This window comes from Ictidomys tridecemlineatus, chromosome 2 (assembly GCF_052094955.1).
Source record: "Ictidomys tridecemlineatus isolate mIctTri1 chromosome 2, mIctTri1.hap1, whole genome shotgun sequence".
NCBI classification, from domain to species: Eukaryota; Metazoa; Chordata; class Mammalia; order Rodentia; family Sciuridae; genus Ictidomys; species Ictidomys tridecemlineatus.
In genome coordinates, this window is record NC_135478.1 from 111,662,388 (window position 1) to 111,688,680 (window position 26,293).

The 26,293-nt window shown below is 36.4% G+C and overlaps 1 protein-coding gene across 1 annotated transcript in view; it reads left to right on the top strand.

The window, feature by feature from the left end:
- Nucleotides 1-26,293, top strand: part of LOC101978348 (sodium/glucose cotransporter 1) — a 69,024-nt gene that overhangs the window by 36,989 nt on the left and 5,742 nt on the right. The window contains exons 8-13 of the mRNA XM_005339872.4: nucleotides 1,864-2,084; nucleotides 2,294-2,429; nucleotides 3,881-3,988; nucleotides 12,965-13,115; nucleotides 15,524-15,692; nucleotides 18,707-18,922. Of these exons, the coding sequence (XP_005339929.1) occupies nucleotides 1,864-2,084; nucleotides 2,294-2,429; nucleotides 3,881-3,988; nucleotides 12,965-13,115; nucleotides 15,524-15,692; nucleotides 18,707-18,922 (1,001 nt within the window). The remainder of the gene's footprint in view (nucleotides 1-1,863; nucleotides 2,085-2,293; nucleotides 2,430-3,880; nucleotides 3,989-12,964; nucleotides 13,116-15,523; nucleotides 15,693-18,706; nucleotides 18,923-26,293) is intronic.

The window sequence follows — 26,293 nt, forward strand, 5'->3', positions numbered from 1 at the left end:
AGAGACTCTGCATCTAATAGAAGAAAAAGTAGGCCCTAATCTCCATCACGTAGGATTAGGCTCCAACTATAAGACTCCTATAGTGCAAGAATTAAAGTTAAGAATCAATAAATGGGATGGATTCAAACTAAAGTTTCTTCTCAGCAAAAGAAACAATCTGTGAGGTGAATAGAGAGCCTACATTTGGGGAGCAAATCTTTACCCCTCACACATCAGATAGAGCACTAATCACTAGGGTATGTAAAGAACTCAGAAAGTTAAATACCAAAAAAAAAAAAAAACCAAATAACTCAATCAATAAATCAGCAAAGGCTCTGAACAGACACTTCTAAGAACATGATGTACAATCAATCAACAAATATATGAAAAAAAATGTTCATCATCTCTAGCAATTAGAGAAATGCAAATCAAAACTAAGATTTCATCTCACTCCAGTCAGAATGGCAGCTATTACGCAGACAAACAATAAGTGTTGGCGAGGATGTGGGTAAAAAGGCATATTCATACATTGTTGGTGGGACTGCAAATTGGTGCAGCCAATATAGAAAGCAGTATGGAGATTCCTTGGAAAACTATGAATGGAACCACCATTTGACCATCTATTCCTCTCCTCAGTCTAGCATATTACAGGAACACAGCCACATCAATATTTATAGCAGCACAATTCACAATTGCTAAATTGTAGAACCAACCTAGATGTCCTTCAGTAGATGAATGGATTAAAAAAAAGTAGTATATATACAGATGAAATATTACTCAAGAAGAAAAGAGAATAAGATTATGGAATTTGCAGGTAAATGGATGGAGTTGGAGAAGATAATGCTAAGTGAAGTTAGCCAGTCCCCCAAAACCAAATGCCATATGTTTTCTCTGATATAAGGAGGCTGATACATAATGGGGTAGAGAGGGGGAGCATGGGAGGAATACACAAAGTCTAGATAGGGCAAAGGGGTGGGAGGGAAAGGAAGGGGGCATGGGGTTAGAAATGATGATGGAATGAGATGGACATCATTATCCAAAGTACATGTATGAAGACACGAATGGTGTGAATATACTTTGTATAAAACCAGAGATATGAAAAATTGTGCTCTATATATGTAATATAAATTGTAATGCATTCTGCTGTCATATATAACAAATGAGAATAAAATAAAAAAAATTTAAAAGACAACATTGAAAAGCTATGTCTAGGGATAGTTGTTAAGAGAGGATGTAGAATGCATTTCATTTTTAGGTGCACAAGAACTTTTACCTGTCCTGGAAAGTTTTGTATATTCTCTGTAGTGTTCAGTTTTCCAAGAACTTTCATTTGGTATGAAAGCTCCCTAGTAGGCCCTGTGGGTCAATAAGAAATGACTTGTCAAGGGCCCATACCTGAGAGGTAGCAGGGTTCCAGATTCCTCATCTTCTTGGTTATCAAATTCCACTGCTAGGACCAGAGGTGGTAGGTCTCTGTCCAGGTTCTTACTGGTCACTGAGGGTCTCTAAGCCTGTGATTTGAGTTCCAAAGACCATGGCTGACAACAGGGAGTGAGGAAAGAAGTCTTTGCATGTGATCCCATACTAAGAACTTCATTTAAGTCATTGAGATACCTTCCATTTTGTAAAGAAGTTTGTGTTTAGAACATTCTCACAAGTTTTTGCTTTGGATCCTCATAGTAGCCCCCAAGGGGGCTGGGCAGGGTTAATAATTCCATTCTATGGTTGAGAAAGTGGAGCACAGAATGGGAAAATAACTTGCTCAAGACCACACAGTAAGGGCTCTCTCTGGTGGTGGTGTCCTCTCAAATTCTCAGGCTCCAGAGATGAAATCTCTATGAAGAGTTGGAAATTTCAGACTGTTTTTGTACCAATGTTTTCCAGCTTTCAATGAAGTGGGAGGGTATGAAGCCTTCATGGAAAAGTATATGAAAGCCATTCCAACCTTAATTTCTGATGGAAACACCACCATCAAGGAAGAATGCTACACTCCAAGGGAAGACTCCTTCCACATCTTCCGAGATCCCCTGAAGGGAGACCTCCCATGGCCTGGGCTCATCTTTGGGCTGGCCATCCTCGCCTTGTGGTACTGGTGCACGGATCAGGTACTCAAGCCGGATAGGCAGGGTGTACAGATTTTCCCCAGGGAACTGCAGAGATTCTTGCCTACCTGTGGCTTGTGGGGCTGGGAAACATAGGGGAGGCCTCACATGGTCTTGAGTCTCAGGCCAAGGACTCAGGATGGGGAACCTAACTGTCGGATATCATGGGATCTCAGGGCTGCAACCCACTCTCACTGGGCTTTCCATGGCAGGTGATTGTGCAGCGCTGCCTCTCAGCCAAGAATATGTCTCACGTGAAGGCCGGCTGTACCCTGTGTGGGTACATGAAGCTGCTGCCCATGTTCCTCATGGTGATGCCAGGGATGATCAGCCGCATTCTCTACACAGGTAATACCTTCTGGGAGACTCATGGACCATACTCATTTCTCTACCTCTGGATCACTTCTAAAGTCCCTAACTTTCTGCTCCCTGTAGTCTGCCCTCTTCTTGCCATGATTCCCAAGCATCATTTTTCCCTCTGATTAACAATGAGCAATTTGAGGACAAAGACGTTTGGAGTTGTCTTCCCTGGTTTCTTACACTGGCAATTGTTTTCTCATTTTATTTTTCAAATCTTCTAAAGTCGCAATATGCATCCAACTTGCCTCTTCCATTTAATAACATGTGTTCAATTATAGCTCCTCCACCTACCCCAGGCTTGTTTCTTCTGTTAGGAAAAAAAATACAGTCGATCTTTTATATTTATGATTTGCATGTCCATGTTTTTAACCAACTATGGATGGATTGAAAATATACAGAAAAAATTTCATCTATACTGAACATGTGTAGCCTTTTTTGCCTTGTTATTGTTCAACATGGTACAACAAATGTTTACCTAGCATTTATATCATACTAGGAATTATAAGTAATCTAGAGATGATTTAAAGTATGCAGAAAGATATATATGTGTTATGCAAATTCTATACCATATTATATAAGGTAGTTGAGCACCTGCAGAGTTTTGTATCCACTGGGTGTCAGGTAGTGTCCTGGAACCAGTTCCCTCTAAGGACACTGAGGGAAGACTGTATAACTAACTGAATGGTTTATATTCTACTGCATGTTATACATACTTGTTTACAAAATAGTGCTATGGTTGAATATAGGGCAGCACTAAATGAGATATTCTTGTAGCAAGTGTTGAACAAATATTTGTTGATCTGAATCCTTATGCACATTTCTAGAATTCTCTCTAAAACTCTAGACCATGTTCCTTTCCCTCTCAGGCTACTTACTTTTTAATCCCAGATTTCCCATATCTCGGAGGTGGTATCCAACAATCCTGTCACAGAGGAAATTTCCTCAGTTATTTAGACATGTGACTCTACTTCTAAGAGCTGCTTAAAATAAATCTGGAGGACAAAACTCTGCAGGTGCTCATGTGCCTTATATAACATGGTCTAGAATTTGCCTAACCTATGCATATCTTTGTGGTTAGGAACCACAGATCACTGTGCTTTTACAGGAGAAAACAAGGTAATTATCACTGTTGAGCTGAAGAGTAGTTAGCTAAAGTCTAAAGAAAGTGTTCCCCACCATCTCACCCTAAGCATTTCTTTTGTTCCTCATCTTCCTCTATTTAGGAGCCATCCTTCCTCCCTAGTCAGAGGTTGGGGGTGAATCAAGACAAAAAATATAGGGGCATGGGATGGAGGTGCTTACTGCAATCTACACTCGTGTGCAACCATTTCAGGGCCCTGGGCAGAAATGTTATATTTGACACCTTGTTTTAAGAAGGTGAATTTTAGAAGTATTCCCCCAATGTGTGTTTGCTGATATGATTTTTTGTCTCTCCCCAGAAAAAATTGCCTGTGTCATTCCTTCAGAATGTAAAAAATATTGTGGCACCCCAGTTGGCTGTACCAACATCGCCTACCCCACCTTGGTGGTGGAGCTCATGCCTAATGGTGAGTCTTTCTTGAGAGGCTGATTGGGTTTAGGCTCCCTCTAGACTCCTGGGTGCCTTCTGAGACTAAAAACTTTCTGAATCTAGTGGGTCAGTAGGGGAAGTTTCATTCTAAGTATTTTCAGGTTTTGCACATGTCTATAAGAATATGACTTGGTTAGGCTCTCTGAGTCCTGGGACTTGTCCACCAGGCTTGGAAAATAAAAATTTATTAGGGAAAACGGTGGCTCTTCCATGATCGTCTAGAAAATCTTTCAAAGATCTTCAACACAGACAATACAAATTAGTATAATCAATGTGGAAAACACTATGGAGGTTCCTGAAAAAAAGACAGAACTACGATATGATCTAATAATCTCATTACTGGGTATATATATCTCTGAAGGAAATGAAATCAGTATGTTGAAGAGGTAGCAGCACCCCCATGTTCATTGCAACATGGTTCACAACATGAAATCAATCCATGAACTCAACATTTGAATGGGTAAAGAAAAGTGGAATATATACACAAAGGAATATTGTTTCACCTTAAAAGAGAAGGAAATTCTGTCATTATGACAGCTTGGATGAGCTTGGAGGACATTATATTAAGTGAATTAAGCCAGACTCAGGAAGATGAATACTGCATGATAAACACAGAATGTAAAAAGTCAAGATTAAAGCAATAGAGAGAATGGTGATTACCTGGGAGTGAGACAAAGGGTGGCGTGATTTGGAGAAATATTGGTAAAAGAATACAAAATTTCAGATAGGAGGAATAAGTTCAAGAGATGTATTGTACAATGTGGTGACTATGGTCATTAACAATACAGTGTATGTGCTTGAAAATTGCTGAGAGCAGATTACCACAAAAAAATAAGTATGTGAGGTCATTGATATGTTAATTAGCTAGATTTAGCCATTCCACAATCTATACAAATTTCAAAATGTCATGGTGTACATGATAAATATAAACAATTTTTCTATCCATTAAAAATGAATAAAACATTCCAACAAATTAATATGAAGGCTTGAACTAAGCCTCATAGTTACCTGGAGAATAAATTAACTTTTAGATAATTTCACAGACATATGTGGAGGAAAAAGTCCAGATTTTAGTTCTAGAAGGAAGGAGTTTGAAGTTGTAGATAAGTTGTAGATGAATAGAATTCAGTGTGGCTTCTTACCATACAAGGTATGTTATCCCAAATTGCTGGAATTATAGGTGAACCCCACCCTTCTAGGCTTGGTGGCTCATGCCTGTCTATAATCCGAGCAAGTCTGGAGGGGAGGCTGAGGCAGGAGGGTCACAAGTTTAAGGCCAGCTTTAGAAATTTGGTAAGGCCCTATGAAAATTAATGAGACCCTATCTCAATATGAAAAAAATTAAAAAGAGCTAGGGATGTGGATAAGTAGTCAGGTATCCCCAAGAGTTTAATCCTCAGTACAAAGAAAGAAAGAAAGAAAGAAAGAAAGAAGGAAGGAAGGAAGGAAGGAAGGAAGGAAGGAAGGAAGGAAGGAAGGAAGGAAGGGAGGGAAGGAAAGGAAGGAAAGGAAAGGGAAAGGAAAGGGAAAGGAAAGAAAGGAAAGAAAGGAAAGAAAGGAAAGAAAAAGGAAAGAAAGGAAAGAAGAAAGGAAGAAAGAAAGAAAAGAATATGTTATCCTAGAAGATTGAATCCTGAGTTTAGAATAACTAGAGTTTTGGGATTGACCTGTGAATTTGTAATTCATGTTTCACGTTGGAGAAAAATAAATCTCTTAATTATGGTTCAAGGGCTGAAAAGCTGGTTAGATTAGGAGTGTTAGCACAAAATGACTGGGCTGGCCGCAAGCTTCATGCATCAGCACAGCCTTTATTCAGTAATGAAATCATGCATCTGTGGACCAACTTTCCTGATGGAAAATAAGCCAATGGCTAAGGGGAAGTCTATGTTTATATATGCTACACTGAGTGATGACTTAATTATTGACAGAGCATGTCAGTTTGGGCCCTCAGGAAACAGTTTTTCAGAATTTGAAATTTGTTATTACTAGGCAATATTATTATTTTTTTAATTTATATATGTCAGTGGTTACAATTCTTATTACACATATAGAGTACAATTTTTCATATATCTAGTTATATACATAGTATATTCACACCAATTCGTGTCTTCATGCCTGTTCTTTGGATACTCATGTCCATAATATTCCACCATCATTAGTAGCCCCATGCCCACTCCCTTCCCATCCAACCCCTCTGCCCTATCTAGGAATAGAGTTCCTCTATTCTTCCCATGCTTACATTCCCTATTCCACTATGAATCAGCCTCCTTATATCAATGAAAACATTCGGCATTTGTTTTTTGGGATTGGCTAACTTAGCATTATCTTATCTAACTCTATTTATTTACCTGCAAATGCCATGATTTTATTCTCTTTTATTGCTGAGTAATATTCCATTGTGTTTACATGCCACTTTTTTTTTATCCATTCATCTATTGAAGGGCATCTAGGTTGGTTCTTTACCTCTCACACATCAGAGCACTAATCTCTAGGGTATATAAAGAACTAAAAATCTAAACACCAAAAAAAACCCAAATAACCCAATCAACAATGGGCCAAGGACCTAAACAATCACTACTCAGAAGAAGATGCACAATCAATCAACAAGTATATGACAAAATGTTCATCATCACTAGCAATTAGAGTAATGCAAATCAAAACCCCTCTAAGATTTCATCTCATTCCAGTCAGAATGGCAGCCATTATGAAGACAAACAACAATAAGTGGTGGTGAGGATGGGGGGTGGGCGTGTACAATCATACGCTGATGGTGGGACTGCAAATTGGCACAACCAATATAGAAAGCAATATGGAGATTTCTTGGAAAATTGGGAATGGAACCATTGGGCAATATTTTTACTTAGGAGAGAATATTAGGGTCTAGGCAGTGTTCAGTGCTTATCTCTTTCCCTTCAGGGTCCCATTGTACTCTCACTGGGAAAGGATTTATTTGGGGAAGGATCTATGCTTTGGCTTCTGCTCAGAGTCTGTCATTCTAGGCCTGATGGAGATCTCCTTCCCAGGGATTGTCTTGTCACTGGATGATGTTTGCTTACTTTTCAGGGAGTGTCCTATCTCTAGGAAAAGGTGTATTGGGAAAGGATCAATGTTACCAATGTGTTGCCTTCTTCTTCACTCCCTCTTTCCAGACCACACTATTTTGGAGTTTGTCATTTTCCATCTTACAAGGAGGTTCTTAGGAAATACAAAAATTCATAAATATTAATATATTAATGTATAATAAACTTTAAATTTTTATTATTGAAAAGAAACTTAGAGGCCATTTGATTAGCCTCTTCTTTTTACAGTTGGGAAAACGGAGGCCTCCAGTAAGAAAGTGACGTTTTCAAGGCACACAACAACTCTGTCTGCCATCTGGCTTCCTTAACTCTGCTCAAGGCAGGAATTGAAGAATTTTGAGAGGGTCCTTTTTCTTTTAAACCACAGACTTCATGCATGACCTTGGGCAAACCATTTGCATTCAAGTGACATAAATATGGGAGTAATAGTTAATTACCTCCAGGCAGCCAGGATGCTTATTAAGGTTGTGATGAGCAAGAGTCAAAATGGCTCCAGAGTTTTGGCTCTGATAACACTGGTCTCTGTGGGGGCATTTGTCCTATTTCTTTAGATTGGCACAGCTACCCGTATCCACTCTTCCTGTTTCTCATTTTCCATATTCTTGGGTAGTTTCTTTATGTCTCATTTGCTGATTCATCCTCCTTTTCTCAGCTAGTAAATTATTTCCCCACCAATCCATATCAAATGCTATCATCATGTCTCCTAAATATCTCTTATCTTTGATGAATCACAACACAAAGAAAAGACCACCGACTGCAATTTTAAGCCAAATTAAAGCAAGCTTGTATTGTGTACATAAGAGAGAACTGGCCAACGGCTGCCTCACCCAAAATGCAGGGCCTGAGGAAAACTTCCTAGCTCTCCAGGAAAAAGGTTTTATAGCACAAGAAATTACAAAGTGTGGGGGGGTGTCTTGGGAACTTACAGCTAACAAGGTTCTGGGAAGCATAATACAAAGGCAGATAGCAGGTTAAGGATTTACATGGCTTGACATTTCAAGGTAGGGAGTAAATTGAGATTCCAACATATGAATTTATGAGAGGCTGCTAAGGTTTTAGGGAACATTGTTATCTGGTCAAGGAGAACTAGGGTTGGGTGAGTTTAGGGCTTGGGTAGGAATTCCAAATAAGATTAGCCCTCAGAGTATGGTCAGGCTAAATAGAAATCTTAGTAAAACAGAAATGAACTTTTCATTACTTTGTGATGAGATGGCTCCCATTCTTAGGATAGAATAGGTTGGGCTCATCAATCATCCTATTTCTCTAAAATTTTGGTCTGACCTTACATTACTTCTTGTTTGTGCTGCTATAAAATTATGATCAACAAATATTTGTTGAGTGAATAAATGAATGAGAGTTTTAAATTAATGTGGAACAGAGGACAGAGTTCTGTCCCAGTTAAGCAATTAACTGATGAAGTAACCCTGAGCAAATCACTGAAAGCCCTACCTAATAACTTCTTAAAATAGAGTTATCAATTGAAAAAATGAGAAAATCAGAGTAAGTGGTCTTTATAACTCCTATAGCTCCAGTAGGTGTATTGTCTGTATTATATAAACTCAGGAGGAAACATTTTTAAAAATCTTCTAAAAAATAAAGAGATTGGAATGGGCAGACTTTATGTCTATATTGAAAGGCTATTTATATGAGACCATAAAATTGTTTATAGATACCAAACCCAGAGGTATAAGAGAATAATGTTACTAAAAGACCTCAAGAAAAATTGTTGTTACCAAAGGCTCAGTCCTTGTCCATGATGACAATCCAATAAAGAAGACAAGGTTTTGAGAAAAAGGAAAAAAAAAAGTTTTATTACTTTGCTAGCAAAAGAGAAACACAGAACTACTGTCCCAGTGTTGTAGGGACAGATGTGATAGGACATTGGAAGATAGCAGGAAACAGATTTATTCTTTACTTTTATTGGTTGTAACCAGGCTCAGAGGGAAAAGTTTTCAGTGTAATCTTTCAGTCCTTCTGAACCATGAGTTCAGGAAGTTTTAGAACTTTATACCCAGTGTATAGGGGGAGAAATTCAGAGGTTTCCAATTTACAGAAGTTCCCATGACAACAGGTTTATCATTTACTGTTCTGGGCAAATTAACCCCTCAAAGACATTTATTGTAAGAATCAGTGTCTGAGAAAGGGAGAGCTTCTTCTCCCCTCCCCTGACAGCTGTTTCCATGGAACCAAATTAGTAACATCTTCTTATATCTTTGAAATGCAAATATCCCTGTGAAGCAGGCCCAAGGCCAGAGACTTTGTTAAAAAAAGTCTTCTTATCACACTCTATATTTGTAAATACACCTCCCGCTTGAAAACCTTTACAAACTATTATATATCATTTAAACTAGAGAATCTGCAACACTAGATAGCCCATAAATGTTGTGATAAACTAATAAAGGGGTATTCAGCACCTGGTTCTCTTTCAGGCCATGGCCAATTTTAGTTATTGTAAGAGAGCAACAGGAAATTTAATTACACTGAACTCTTTTGCAGAGATTCTTTTGCTGATATTTTAAGATCACTTATGGTGAGGACATCTGGAGAAGCTTAATTAAGATTTTCTGTGGAGGAGGGGGTGACACTCCACCAGAGTCTATGATTCCGTCCATCAGGAAGAACAGAGAGCTCTGAAAGGGGTGATTCAAAGGCTATATTCCAGGTGTGCCCTGATGGGAATCAGAATTCATTTGCTCATTTGTAAGATTTCTTAGATCTGCTACCATCTCTGAAGTGTGAATTACTTCATTCCTGTGGAGAGTGTGTACTCACAGACAGACAACTAGGCTTAGTATGGGGAAGAAGGGTAATCTTGCTTCCCCCAAGATTAGAAAAGTGGAGAGATTAGGCAGGAGGAGAAGAGAAAAAGCATGTCCATTTAAAAATAAATCTCAATGCAGAGCAGTACTGGCTATATTTAAAGCATGAATTAGACAACTGTTACATTGTGTTTATTAGCTTTGTGTCTGTGGCCTAACACCTGAGGAAAAAATCAACCTAAGGGAGGAAAGATTTGCTTTGGCTTATGGTTTCAGAGATTCCAGTCACTAGAGGTTTTATTTCATTTGATTCTAGGCCTTGGTGAGCAGAACTTAATGGTAGGGAAGCTGTGGCAGAGGAAAGTTACCTCATACAGCCAGAAGGAGAGAGAAGTATGAATTACTTCATTCCTGTGGTGAGTGTGTACTCACAGACAGACAAGGAGACAGATAACAGAGAACTTAAGTACATTAGGGCATTGCCTCAAGGACCCACTCTCTTTAATGAAGACTCCCTCTCTTTAATGAGGACCCAGTTCCTATAGTTTCTACCATTTCCCAATAGTGCTATCAAATTATGCATCCATCAATGGATGAATCCACTAATGAAGTTTGAGCCTTAATAATCCAATCACTTCCCAAAAGCCCCACATCTGAACAAAGCTGCATTAGAGACCGAGCCTTCAACATATGAGCCTTTTGGGAACATTTCAGATCCAAATCATAACAGGCATGAATGTTGACTCAATAAATCTATTGAAGTTAATGGAAATAGGAGTCAAGTTTATATAGTTGGGTTCCTAAATTAAGTAGGAACATTGAAAGAAACTGAAGATATTTAGCTTAGAGAATACGAAACTCAAGGAGACATGAGTTATCTTTTTTATAATTTGTTTTAATTAATTATACATGACAATAGAATGCATTTATACACTTTGATATACATAGATGGAATATAATTTCTTATTTTTGAGTATATATATATTGCAGAGTCATATTGGTCATGCAGTCACATATAGACATATAGTAATAATGTCTGTTTTGTTCTACTATCTTTCCTATTCTCACATCCTCTCCCCTCCCCTCCCATCACAAGCTATCTTTAAATATATGAAAGAGGTAAAGAAGGGAAAGGTAAGACCTCTCCAACTGAGTTGCATAAGGACTGAAGCTGTAAAGAGGCATATTTCAGCCTGGTCAGAACTGTCCAAGAGGGAATAGGCTTCCTGTGGTGTAGCAGATTTCCTATTACCGAGGGTTTGGGCATGGCAAGAGTTGTGGAAGGGACCCATTGTAGCAAGTAGATATTAAGCCTAGGTGATCCCTAAAGTCACTTTGCTACCGAGACTGTAAATCTGTGCAGTGATAGTGGGCCTTCAGCTTGCCCTGGCCTTCTGGCCTCAGCAGATGCAATAGGTATAGAAAGAATGACAGAGATTATAGCCAACCATGCTTGCTGTGAGTGGGAAAACTTTTAAAACAATATCTCTTATTCTGACATGAGTGGATGTCATATTATCCCTATTTAACACCTCAAGAAATAAGGCCTACAATTTTGCATAACTTGCTTAGGTCAGAGTTGGAAATAGAGCTTTGTCTTCTTTCAATAAAAACTTCATTGAGCTATAACTGACATTCCATTCAATTTGCTCATTCAAGGTGTCCAACTCAATGATTTTTAGTTGTTCATAGAGTAGTGCCTATCACCTTAATCCATTTTAGAAAATTTTCACCACCTAATAAAGAAATTCTTCACCTGTTAAAGAAGTTAGCAGCCCTTCCTTGTTTCAACCCAAACTCCCAGTCCTAAATAACCAAAGATACACTTTCTGTCTCTATATATTTGCCTGTTCCAGATCTTTCATTTAAAAGGAATCATATAAAAATATGTGGTCCTTTGTGACTGTCTACTTTAACAGAGCATCTGTGTTGTGGCATGTATTTGCATTTTATTTCTTTTTATTAATGGATAATATTCCATTGCATGATAATCCATTTATCAGTTTTTTATTTTGTTTAACCATTAATCACTTGATGGACATGTGAGTTGTTTCTATTTTTCAGATGTTATAAATAATGATGCCATGAACATTTACACTTATATATTTGTTTGGATGTATATTTTTATTTCCCTTGGGTAGACACTTAGGAGTGAAACTGATGAATCATATTGTAACTCTATGTTTAACTGATTGCCGAACTTCCAATTTTGCCATTTTACATTTCTACTAGCAATAGAAAGTCCACATTTCTCATTATATTTTTCAAATACCATCCTAATTGGTGTGAAATAATAATTATTGTGGCTTTGATTTGAATTTTCTTGAGGTCAAACGTCTTTTCATGTCATTATTGACCATTTGTATATCTTTGGAGAAATGGCTATTCAGATCATCTGCCATTTTAATTGGGTTATTTGTATTTTTATTATTGAGCTATGATAGTTATTTATATGGTCTATATAGTAAGTCCTTACCAGATATATGAACTGTAAATATTTATTCCTATTCCATAGCTGTCTTTTTATTTTCTTGATAACCTTATCTTTTGAATCCTCATTTAAATATCTTTGAGCTATATCATGAATCTTTTGAGTGAAAGATCATATAAAAAAATCCCTCAACTGGAAACACCACCACCACCACCACCATCACCATCATTATAATTCGATTGTGAAATATTTACCTCATACATGTTTTTTTTTTATCTAGAGCTTTGTTGGTTGTCATGGAATTATAATTTAAAGCCATGGCCTATTCCTTAAAACATTTTTTTTTGTTTTGTTTTGCTTTTGGTAGCAGGTATTTAATCCAGGGCTGTTTAACCAATAAGCCACATTCAACCCCTTTTAAAAAAATATTTTATTTAGAGACAGGATCTCACTAAGTTGCTTAGGGCCTTGCTAAATTGCTGAGGCTGGCTTTGAACTTGTGATCCTCTTGCCTCAGCCTCCCCATCCAGTGATATTACAGGTGTGCACCACTATGCCCAAATTAAAACATTTATTTTTTCTGGAAACATAAACTAGAGAAGATGGCACAGTTTCAGAAGCAAACAAAAGTTGAGTCCTGCTGAAGTACTAGATGTGCCACTCAGACCTTCCTTGTCTTCCAGGATTGCGAGGCCTGATGCTGTCAGTCATGATGGCTTCTCTCATGAGCTCCCTAACTTCCATCTTCAACAGTGCCAGCACCCTCTTCACCATGGACATCTACACGAAGATCCGGAAGCAAGCATCTGAGAAAGAGCTCATGATTGCAGGAAGGTAAATACAGTCATCTATCATGAATGATCAGAAAATGATCAGCTAGACAAGATTGGACAGTGCTGGTAGAGTGATATTGGTGGTTTGTAATATTTACCCTTCAGTAATATTTAACTTTAAACTGGAGAATTGGAAGTCATCAATGCGCTACATTTTTGACTGTCATAAATGAATTTATCAACAGGACTCTGAAAATATCAAAACATTGTCAAATGGATCAGGTGTGCTCATTATCATAATTAGCCATTAAACAGGTGCTCTGGACACAGGATTCATAGATATGCTTATGTGTCTCTTCTCTCTTTCTCCCCACCTCCCTCTCTCCCTGCTCTCCCTGGTACTGGGAATGTGTCCAAGGGATACTCTTCCAGTGACTTGCAATCTCAACCCTTTAATTTTTTTAAATTTTGAGACAGTGTCTTGCTCTATTGTCCAGGCTGGCCTCAAATGTGATTCTCTAAATCAACCTCTTTAGTCACTGGGATTACAGTGTGTGCCTGACTGTTGATATGTCTCTTCAGGGGGCTAAAGCACTCTCCTTAGGTCAGGTGGAACAAACCCTGGGATGTTAGTTAAAGAAAAGATTCCCAATGAGTTCAGGAGGGATATGGGCTACCACTTCACAGGTCTCTGGGCTAAAGAAAGGCAGCCAAGGGAGATCTGACCAGATCAGAATCTACTACTTTGTATCATAGAAAATAGTACTACTACCTTGACTGGCTTTCCCTTAAAAAGGCACTTACTAACTTTCCTTGGTATTTGTAAGGCTCAAATGCAAAATGGAAAAGAAGATAACTTTGTTTCTTTGTACAGATCTGGATCCCCTAGTCCTAAGAGTATGTTGGGTCTCACACTTCCTTACATCCCATAACTACTATCTTGTGGCTTATCTCAGTCTCCTGTACAAGCTCACAGTGATGTGAAACAGTTTGAAACTCTACTATGTGGACTGTAAGAGCAATCAGGGACTCAGATAAGGGAGAAGTGAGCATAGTATGGCATACTTGGGAAAGGGCCCTGGAGGAGGAAGAACCTTAACTGGGTTCAAAGTGGTAGGTAGAATTTGGGTAAATAGGGGGCAATGGGAGGAAATTTCAGAGTGAGAAATATTTAAAAACACAACTTTAAGAAGGTCAGTTTAAGACTCTTTTGCCTTAAATACATGTGAAGTAAGTGAATCAAAGCCTTTTTAAATTGCTTTCATTAGTGTATTACAGTTTTAGATAATAGTGGTATATATTCTTGGAGGCATATAACATAATTTGCTGCATTTCAATCCCCAGTTCTTCCCCTTTCCCTCCTCTTCTCCTTCTTCCTGATTCCCTTCTTCTACTCTAGTGCTCTTCCTTGCATTCATTTATTGTTGTTGTTTAAATGTTTTTTTATTGCAATGGATTTTTAATTTTATTTCCTTATTTATATATATGTGATGCCGAGGATCAAACCCAGGGCCCCATACATGACAGGCAAATGCTCTACCACTGAGTTACAACTCTAGCCCACGTTGGGTTTTATTTTTAAAGAGGAGCATTACAATTATATAAAAAATGAACTTCATTGTGATATATTCATAATTTGGTTAATTTCATTCTGCTGTTCCTCCCCTTTTCCATCCCTCCTCCCTCTCAATCCTCTTCCTCTATTCTGCTGTTCTTTCTTCTATGTTCACAAGGATCCCCTTAATTTATAGTTAAATCAAGAGCCAAGTAATAAGAGCTTATGTGAGACTCACCAATCTTTTTAGGACATGGTAAAGCTCAAGAGAGAGAGAGCTGGAAATACCTAATTGTGTCCCTTCCTATCCAGACTGTTCCTTTATAAACTTTCATTGGCTTGTTTTAAATTTTATTATGAGGAAGGAGAAGAAAATAATAACAATATATTTTTAAATAAAACAATAGTGGTTTTTTTACTATTTATTGAATGCCTACTGTTTGTGAGGCATTTTACTCTCACTAATGCTTATTCCAATTTTTTTTGTGGTCAGTCACATATTTCTCTGTTTAGAGTTGGAGAATTTGAGACTCAGGGAGAGGCTAAACACAAAGATAGAAAAAAATTTAATTCAGAACTACCTTGCTCCAAAGTATATAGCCTTGTCCCTGTACACTTCTGCCTCCCAAAGTGGGATTTTTATATGGGAATGATTTGGCCCAAATGACTATCAAAAACCAAGTGTGTTTCACTTACCCATAGCCACAGATGAATAGGGAGAAAAAAAGACTCAAGAATGAATTTGCTTATTACTTTTCCTTTCTGTGGTCATATTATGTATACATATGTATATATATGTATGTATATATATGTTTGAAAGTGACGTGTGTATATATGTGTGGGACACATAGTAATATATATTTATTTATGTAGGATTATTTATTAACATTCTGTCATGGGGAATTTGATTTCAGGTTGTTCATTCTCTTTCTGATTGCCATCAGCATTGCCTGGGTGCCCATTGTGCAGTCAGCACAAAGTGGGCAGCTCTTTGATTATATCCAGTCCATTACCAGTTACTTGGGACCACCCATTGCAGCTGTCTTCCTGCTTGCTGTTTTCTGGAAGAGAATCACTGAACCTGTAGGTATTGCTTTGACATGTTCAGAAAAGTCAGTCTGACACAGAATTTTCTATGGGTACATTCTCTGCGGAAGAGATTCTGTTTCCCAGAGATCTTAAGAAGAAATGGATGTACCTCTAAAGGTTTATATGAGAAAGTCTTTATGGACCATGGAGACTCTCTAAGAGTTGGAATAAACTCCTCAGGAGTTAATACTGGGTCTACTTTCTCTATAAGTACCCTGTTCTTCTTGGTACAGGGTCCCAACTCATATTGTACATTTTCTATCCAACCTTGGTGATTCTGACCTGACCTCATGGAGCCTCCTATGAAGTTTGTAGTCTCTGGGTGAGCAGCTCCACAGGAAATCCTAGCATAAGTTACTTCCAGTGGCTATGGTTTGAACTGGGTTTTTCAGCCAGCACTATTCAGGACCCAGTGAAGGAAAAGGTCCTGTTGCTCAAACATTTTATCTGAAAAACAATGTAAGATAGATAGGAATTGAGGCATTTTTAAAAATTTGATTCAAAATGTAAGTAGGAAGAGATTTAGGAAAGGCTGTATCAATCAACATGTGCTGAAATCATTTGAGAAGATACCTTGGAAAAGTGGATCTGGAGGGATTTAAAATTGTAAAAGAAAGAGAAAGAATTTAAGCAGAGAGAAGAGATTTGCCCAATGTGGAAAAGAAAGGATAAGGGGAAGACAAGGGTCTTGCAAGGAATCTTACCTGGCTGGAGAGAGAGTTTGTGAATAATGGAATATGCAGCTGGAAAAGCAGGTCAAAGTTAGAATAGGAATGATCACTTTGAAAGCCAGGTTAAAGAATTTAAGCCAACAGTGGGGTGCCATTGCTGTTTTTAAAAAACAATGAGAAAGATGCTTTTGGATATGTTGTATGACTGGGGTGTTGCTCAGCTGTCTCTGAGCAGCAGTGCTGACCATGTGGCTTACTATCTGAAAGAGTAAAATAAAATTGATAACATAGTTTTACTTGAAAACACTTTTTCACTCTCAAAAGGACAGAAACAGATATATACTGCATCAGGGAAGTACTTCAGTGGAAAAACCCAGTTTTGAGGTACACAAAATACAACAGGTATATCTGTTCTTTCCATATTTGTGCTATGAGAAAGATAATCCAGTTATTCAAAACTAGGCACACAGATACCTTGGAGAAATCAGAATTAAACAAGAAAGTAATCTCAATAGAGACATAGATAAATATCTTTGGACAAATTTCAGTAGTTATTAGCAGAAAGCTGGTTCCCTGGAATATTTCTAAAATACAAATTGTCAACTGAGAGCCCAGGTGGGTACTATATTAGGCCACAAGAATATCTAATTTGGTAATAGACCAGTGCTTTTAAAAATAAAGCTAAGAATTGAGATAGACCATATTTATTCTCCATTGGAGGTGTTTTTTCACCCTCTTCAAGGGGGACTTTGTCAATGTCTGGAAACATTTTTGATAGTTTTGCTTCTGAGAACCCTGCATATATCTAGTGGTTAGTTGTCAGGGATATCCTAAAATGCACAAGAAAATATGAAAGGCTATCAGTTTTTTTAAGAGCCACTTGAGAGTAATGATAAAGGAATAGAAGTTAATTGCCAAAAAGAAAAAGATTCTTGGTAAGTTTTATCAGAATTATTCATACTAACTAAAATTTAAAAAAATGTTTTTTAAGGAATACATTATGGGGGATGAATGAGAAACCTTTTTTCTTACTCATTTATTAATTTAATAGACAATTTCAGATACCAGGCATGGTGCCAGGCACTAGCTACATTAAGTGAGTGAAACTTGGTTCCTTTCCTGGGAAAACTCCCAATTCAAGTGAGGAGGCAGAGAACTGAATGAGTGATTGCATGGCAGGAGAGTTGGGCTGGCATGGAGATGTGTTCACAGTGTTGTGGCCACACAAGGAGAATGAACCCACCCAGTTCTCTCTATTTTATTGTATTTAAGACAGGAGAAATTTACCAGGAAGAGAATTATCCCAAGTCTTCTAGATAGAAAGAATGACCTGAACAAAGGTCCTAGGACATAAACATACATGGCATACTTAAAGAATAGCTGTTAATGTAACACACTTGGATTATAGTGTAGGAGTAACTGTGGCTAGCTAAGGGACTGTCAATACTTGATAAAATCATGAAGATTCATTTTGGCCACCATTCTACTTGCACATTCTCATTTGCCACTTGATCACTTAATATGTAGCTTTCAAAAATAGATATGGACCTTAAGTGAGTGCAGACCAAAAGGCAAAAAAAAAAGCAAGCAAAGGAAGAAGCAAAGAAAGAAAGGTGAAGGAAAGTAAAGAAAAAAGGAGGAAGAAAGCAAAGAAAAGATACGGAAGAAAGGAAAGGAAGAAGAAAGAAGAGTCTAAAAAATTCTCTGAAAAAATAGTCCCCTCTTTTAGTCTTTGGAAAATTTCTGTGTATCTCATATACAAACCCCAAATTTGATATAAAAATGCATTATATAATGTTATGTTATTAAACTAAAAAGAGATATTTTTTATTTGTAACAGGGACTAATGAAGGAAGAATTATTATTTATATATGGAAAATTTACTTTCTCTACCCCACAAATACCTAATTTTTTTTCAGTGTCTTCAAAGAAGACAAAATATTTTACAAGTAGTTACTTTATATCTGAATAGGTGTAAATCTGGAGGCAGGTGGTGACAATAGATGAGGTGGAGAGTTCAAATATTTTTTAAGTTAAAAGGAATTTTTGGAATTTAGGGGAGATTAAAATTCCATATGATTTATTAATCACTTTACCCCATTATATTATGAGTCCTTGTTTAATGATGCAGGTGAAATCATGCTGCTGAAACAAGATAGAGAGACCCCCTGGAAGCCTGACTTAACAATCCTGCACCATGATGTCCTGGCTTCAGATGGTCTAGAGCTACCATTTCTCTCAGCTTTATTCCTTTGCCTCTGCCCATCTCTTGGAATGTTAGAATTCCCACCTGTTTTGTGGGTTCAGCACTCATTAATTCAGGGTTTTCTTTCACAGGGAGCCTTTTGGGGACTCATCCTAGGATTTCTGATTGGAATTTCCCGTATGATTACTGAGTTTGCCTATGGAACTGGGAGCTGCATGGAGCCCAGCAACTGTCCCACCATTATCTGTGGGGTCCACTACTTATATTTTGCCATTATCCTCTTTGTCATTTCTGTCATCACCATTGTGGTCATCTCCCTGTTCACCAAGCCCATTCCAGATGTGCATGTGAGTATCCATTCAGAAGACCTCGTCTGTCCTTGTTTCACATTCATGTTGCAGCACTCTTGGTCGACCTCAGCTCAACTAGACATCTCCCACCTGCATGAATAAAATGGTTTGTACTTGCCATTACTTTTGTGTAGAAGGACACAGGTTAGGAAACATGGTATGCCAGCTAGGAAGTTTCAAGAGTGCATTTTTAATGGGAATCTTTTTAAGGTCCATACTTCAGTCCAGAGGGGTTGACTCTGGATCCTACTCCCTGAGTGATAGTACATGTGCAAGGGAAATGAGATCACATGAGCAAGCACGGGGCTACCATGGCTCAGAAACCCATGTTCAAAATAGGAACTGGTGTTTCCTGTAACTTTCCCATAGTTGAAGCTTCTGAGGCCTGGTTACAAAAATTTCTAAACTCAGGGAAATCTGTATTATGTTTTACCTTTTGATATTTTCCACTTAAGCTGCCAAAGAGTTGTTTATAAAATTCAAGATATTTCTAACAATATATCTTAGTCTGTTTACTGCTGCTATAACAGAATGCCACAGATTGGATAGGTTATAAATAATAAAATTTGTTTCATTTTCTATCCTTGAGTCTGGTAAGTCTAAGATTGAGGGGTGCACCTGGTAAGGACCCTCTTGCCACATCATAACCTCATGGAAGTCATTATGTAGCAAGAAAGAATAAGAGAGGGTTATAAATTAATAGAGGCCAAACTTCATCTTTTTATCAGAAAAGTGCTCCCACAATAGTAGATTTAATCCACTCATCAGGACAGACTCCTCATGATCTAATTATCCTTTTTTTTTTAAAAAAGTTCTTATTAGTGTATTATGGTTATAAATAATAGTGGGGTTCATATGTTCAATAGTGACATATTCATACATATATGGAATATAATTTGGTGCATTTCAATCCTCAGTAGTTGCATATTTTCTTCTGTCCTTCCTGTCCCAGTTTTCTTCTTCTACTCTACTGAACTTACTTCTGTTTATTCATTGTTTTTAATTGGTACTTTGTAGGTATACATGGAGGGGAATTCAATGTGGTATACTCATATATGTACATAGCATAACTTGGTCAATTCAATTCTGCAGTTCCTCCCTTTCCCCATCTATCCTCTATCACCCTTAATCCCTTTTCTGTAATTTACTGACTTTTCTTCTGTTTTTGTGGGATTCTCCAACCCTGTTTCCCCCTTGTTTCTAATTTCTGCTTGTATAAGAAAACAGTTGACCTTTGATTTTGTGAATCTAACTTATTTCACTTAGCCTGATGTTCTTTAATTACATCCATTTACCAGCAAATGGCATTATTCCATTCTCCTTTATAGCTGAGTAAAAGTCCGTTGTGTATACATGACTCATTTTCTTTATTGATTCATCTGTTAATGGGCACCTGGGATTGTTCCATAACTTGACTATTGTGAATTGCACTGCTATAAACAGTGATGTGCCTGTATCACTGTAGGATGCTGACACCTGTTAATACTGTCACAATGGCAGTTAAATTTCAACATAAGTTTTGGAGCTGATATTCAAATCATAGCATAATATCAAGGTCCAGTTGATTTAAGACTTCATAAATGAAAAGCATTCTTCTTTAAATCTAGATGCTTCCATTGATTTAGGGTTCACTTGTATCCCTCCAAATCTAGAAAAATTAGTAATTATGGGACTATAAGCAATATAAATCTACAAAACCAATCCAAATGGTATTCCACCTTTCTCAGGTTTCCAAGGGAACAAAGGTAGAAAGCTAACCCAAGATCATATATACCCATAGAAAAGAGAAAAGTTTTTATTAATACTTTATTCATGCATACATGAATACAAGGATCTATAGAATTATTAACAGACCTTCAGCCTCATTGCCAAATTTTCAAAAGCTGTGACAAAACTATATGTCAAATAAAAACTGATTTTGTAACTGTAGAATCACCATGATGTTAATTGACTGTCACAGATTTTCTTTGATAAAACTATCACCTGCTTCCCCATGCTTAGTCTTGCAGCCCCAAACACATTTAGCTCTGTTTCATTTTAAAGTAGAAAAACCAAGGTACTAATGGGCATGAGAAAACATGCCACACTTATTCTTTATGTGGCTGATTTCACTTAACATTCTCCAATTCCACCAATTTTCCTGAAAATGACATGGTTTCATTATTCTTTATGACTGAATGATATCCATAGTGTATATATACCATTTTTAAAATTCATTCATATGTTGATGAGCACCTGGACTGATTCAGTATCTTTACAATTATGAATGGTGCTGTAAAAAAACATGGGTGTACAGGTACCTCTTTGGTACACTGACTTATTTCCTCTGGATATATACCCAGGATTGATATAGCTGGATTGTTTGGTAATTCTATTTTTAATTTTTTAAGGAAACTCCATACTGATTGCTATAGTGACAGAGCTAATTTACACTCCCACTAAAATTGTAAAAGGGTTCTTTTTTTCTCCATATCCTTGCCTGCATTTGTTATTTATTTATTAATTTTTATAATAGCCATTCTGACTATACTTCCAGATGGAATCTTACTATAGTTTTGATTTGCACTTGCCTGATGAATAAAGATATATATCATTTAAAAATATATTTATTGACCATCCATACTCTTCTCTTGAGAAGTATCTATTCACACCAATTGCTCATTTCTTGATTAGATTGCTTGTTCTTTTGTTAATTTTTAAAAATTATATATTCTGGATATTAATTCTTTGTCAAATGAATAGCTAGCAAAGATTTTGTTTCCTGCTATAGTGTACATTATCTCTTCACTCTGATAATTGTTTCTCTTGTTGTGCAGAAACTTTTTAATATGATGTGATCCTATTTGTCCATTATTTCTTTTGTTTCCTGGGCTATTGGAATCCTATTCAGGAAATTGTTGCCTGTAGCAATATCTATGCTTTCTTCTCGTCATTTAAAAGCTTCAGGTCTTACATTAATATATTTGATTCATTTTGAGTTTATTTATTTATTTATTTGAGTTGATTTTTATACAAGTTGAGACTTGATTTTTGTACAGGGGGCCTAGTTTCAATTTTTTCCCTATGGGTATTCAGTTTTCCCAACATAATTTGTTAAAAAGGCTGTCTTTTCTCCAACATATGTGTTTGGAACTTTTGTTGAGGATCAGTTAGCTATAGATGCATGAATTTATTTCTGAGTCCTCTATTCTATTTAAATACAATTCTATTTTTATTATTATTGCTCTTAGTATATTTTGAAACCAGGAATTATCATCCCCACAGTGTTGCTCTTTTTGTCCAGGATTGCTTTGGCTGTTATGGGTCTTTTGTGCTTTTATATGAATTTTAGTATTGTTTTTTCTAGTTCTGTGAAGAATGTCATTGGTATTTTGATGAGGACTATATTGAATCTGTAGATCACTTTTGGTAGTGTATTCATTTAAACAATATTTATTCTCCCACTGGTGTTCTTTCCACCTTCTAGTGTCTTCTTCAATTTCTTTCTTCAGTGCTTTAAAATTTTTATTGTAGAATTTTTTCATCTTTTTGGTCAAGATTATTCCTGAATATTTTATTAATTTGTGTTTTTTTTCACTTATTGTGGATAGTTTTTTTTCTAATTTCTTTTTCAGGAAGTTCATTTTTGGTGTATTAAAAAGTTATCGATTTTATATATATTTGGTTTTATATTCTGCTATTTTGTTGAATTTGTTTATCAGTTCTAAAAGGTTTTTTTTTGTGGGGGTATGTGTATAGTCTTTAGGGCTTTCTAAGTATAAAATTGTACTATCTGCAACCAGGGGAAATTTGACTTCCTCATTTTTTCTGTGAATCTCTTTTGTTTTTCTTGCCTGATTGCTCCGGATGAAATTTTATATATTGAATAAGAGTAATGAGAGTGGACATTCTCATATTTTCCTGATTTTTAGAGGAAATGCTTTTATTCTTCCCATTCAGAATGATGTTGGCTATGGGCTTGTGATATAGAGCCTTTACTGTGTTGACATATAATACTTCTATCCCTAATGTAATCAGGTTTTTTTCTTCACTTTCCAACATGCCTTCTCAACAGACAGGACTAGAATAAGAATTTTATGGTCCTTGTTAATTAAAGCATTATGTAATTTAGACTAAAAACAATACTATATTCTAAACAAGTATAAGGAAGTTCAACAAAATTCTGATTTTCCTATCATATCTAATTATAATCAGAATTTTTATCATGAAGAGATACACAATTTATCAAAGGCTCTTTCTGAATCTATTGAGATGATCGTGTGATGTTTGTCTTTGGTTTTATTTGTGTACTGTATTTCATTTATTGATTTGTGTGTGTTGAACCATTCTTACATCACTGAAATGAAACTAACTTGTTCATGGTGTATTATCTTTTTAATGTGCTGTTGAATTCAAGTCGCAACAATTTGATTGAGAATTTTTGGACTATGACATTAGGGATATTGATCTATAGTTTCCTTATGTGTATGTGTGTTGTGTCTTTATCATGTTATGATAGTAGGGTGATACTAGCTTTGTAGAATTGGTTTAAAAGGTACCTTCTCTTTCTAATTTATGGAATATTTTGAGGAGCTTTGGTATTTGGCATTATTTCTTCTTTAAAAATTTAGCAAAACTCAACAGTGAACCTGTTTGTTCTGAATTTTTCTTTGTTAGAAAACTTTTTATGACTATTTCAATCTCATTTCTTGTTATTGATCTATTTAGGCTTTTTCGTTTTATTTTCTATTTTGATTCATTTTGTAATGTTATATGTGTCCAAAAATTTGTCCATCTCTGTGATATTTTCCAATTTGTTTTACATATAGTTTTTTAAAAAAATACTCCCAAATGATCCAGTGAATTTCAATGATATCTATTGTATATTCCCCTTCTTATCTCTTTCTATTTATTTGGGTCTTATTTCTCTTCCTTTTAGTAAGTTTAGTCAAGGACTTGTGAATGTTATCTTTTCAAAGAACCAACTCTTTGTTTCATTAAATCTTTGTATTATTCATTTAGTCTCTATTTTATTTATTCTTACCCTAATCTTTATTATTTCTGTCCTTCTACTGACTTGGGGTTTAGTTTGTTTTTGTCATTCTAAGGCCTTGCATTGCTTAGGTTATTTATTTATAATCTCTGTGGGTTTTTTTTGGTTGTTGTTAATGCAAACACTCATAGCTCTGAATTTTCATCTTCATACTGTCTTCATTATATCCTACAAATTATGATATGTTATATTTCCATTTTCATTTGATTCTAGAAATTTTTAAATATCATTCCAAATTTCTTCAATGACTTACTATACATTCAAAAGTGTATTGTCAGCTTGGTGTGGTGGTGACATCATACTTGTCAGGGAGGATCACAAGTTTGAGGTTAGCCTGGGCAACTTAGTGAGATCCTGTCTCAAAATAAAATTAAAGAGAGAGCTGAGGATGTAGCTCAGAGGTAGAATACCCCCATACCACCAAAAACAAGTATATTGTTCAATATCCATGTGTTTGTATAATTTCTGTGTAGTTTCTCTTCCTCTTAATTCTAGTTTCAGTCCATTATGATCTGATTAGATATAAGAAATTATTTCAATTTTTTTGGTATATGTAAGACTTGATTTATGGCCTAATATATGATCTATTTTGGAAAATCTTCCATGTACTTATGAAAATATGTGTTGTACAGTTTTGGGGTGAAATTTCTATGGTTGTATATTAAGTCCATCTGATCTGTAGTATAATTTAACTCTGATGTTTCTTTGTTGGTTTATTGTCTGGGTGATCTTATCACTTGCTGAGGGTGTGGTATTGAAGTCACCTACTATTATAGTATTAATCTTATCTCTCCATTTATATTCAATAGTCTGTGTTTTACAAAACTGGGTACCCTGACATTTGGTGCATATGTATTTATGATCTTTATATCTTCTTGATGAATTGTTCCCTTTATCAATCTGTATCGATCTTCCGTGTCTCTTCTGACAAATTTTGGCTAAAAGTCAGTTATGTCAGATATGCGTACAGCTATTGCTATTTGCTTTCATATTTCATTTGCTTGAAATATCATTCTCCATCCTTTCACTTTTAGACTGTTCATGCCCTTGATGATGACATAAATTTCTTGTATGCAGCAGATTGCTACATCTTATTTTTTAATCCAGTTGGCCTGTATGTATTTTTTAATTGGAGGATTCAGACTATTTACATTCAGGATTACTGTTGAAATGTATGTGTAGGTTTATATAATTTTGTTGTTTAGCTTCTGGTTGTTTTGGATATTCTATGTTTATTTTTCTTATTCATCTTAGAAGATTGATGGTTTTACACATTAAGTTTGTTTGTTTTTCCTAATTGTTATTTGCTCATCAGCTCTTTTAGTGAGATTTATTCTTTCCTGTGTTCTCATGATTGTGTTTATCATTATTCCTCTTCTAGGTATAGAAGTCCCTTTCTTCTGCAGTGCTGGCTTCATGGCCATAAACTCGCTTTGTTTGTGATTAGCATAGAAGGTCCTTATTTATCATTCAAATGTGAAGAATAACTTTGCTGGGTATACTAATATAGATGGGCATTTACTTTCTTTCAGTATTTGAAATACATCATTCCATACCCTCCTGGTGATAATGTTTTCCACTGAGAAATCTGCTTTGGTTTGAATAGTGAGTCTGCACTGCTCTATTGCAGCCTTTACTTTTTGTTCTGTACTTTTGGTTGTGGGAACCAAATGATTTGCTGACCTCTATCCTCATGACTTCAGACCTGGCCCCCAAAATAATATACTTCTGAGGTTATTTCAAGTAACACAAGGGAAAACTGCTGAATTTCTGTTCCATCCATTCTCATATATATTGCAGTCTATGTTCCCTTTATAAATAAATCATAAATAAGTAAATCATAAATAAATACTTGCATAAATTTCTCAGCAAAATTTTGTCAGGGACACTCTTCCAAGTCATACTAGCTCATTTGGCCACTGCATACCCAGTCAGTGCACAGGAATGCTCATAGGGACACTGAAATGTGATTTTGCTGGGTTTTCTGATCCCAGAGCTGATTAGTCCCTAACAATAGGACCCTACTCAAGTTGGATCCTCGCCATAGCACTCTGAGGGTTTGCTGAGAGATGCAGTTTCTTTAAAGCTAGCTTGCTAAACAGACTCCAGGTCATCTTTATTTAAGCTGTTAGTCTGCAGGGTACATCCTTTTATGCCATGCCATGACCCTTTCTGTAGACTTTACCTCCTTGCAGGAATCAGTGCCTTCCCCTGACTAGAGTGTCAGGCACCAGGCGCTGGGGTATTCTACCTCTTTTGCTTTGCTATTCTCTGTTGTCTCTGGAATTCATCAGGTTTAATTTTCTGTGCTACCAATTTCCGGTGTTCACTCATAG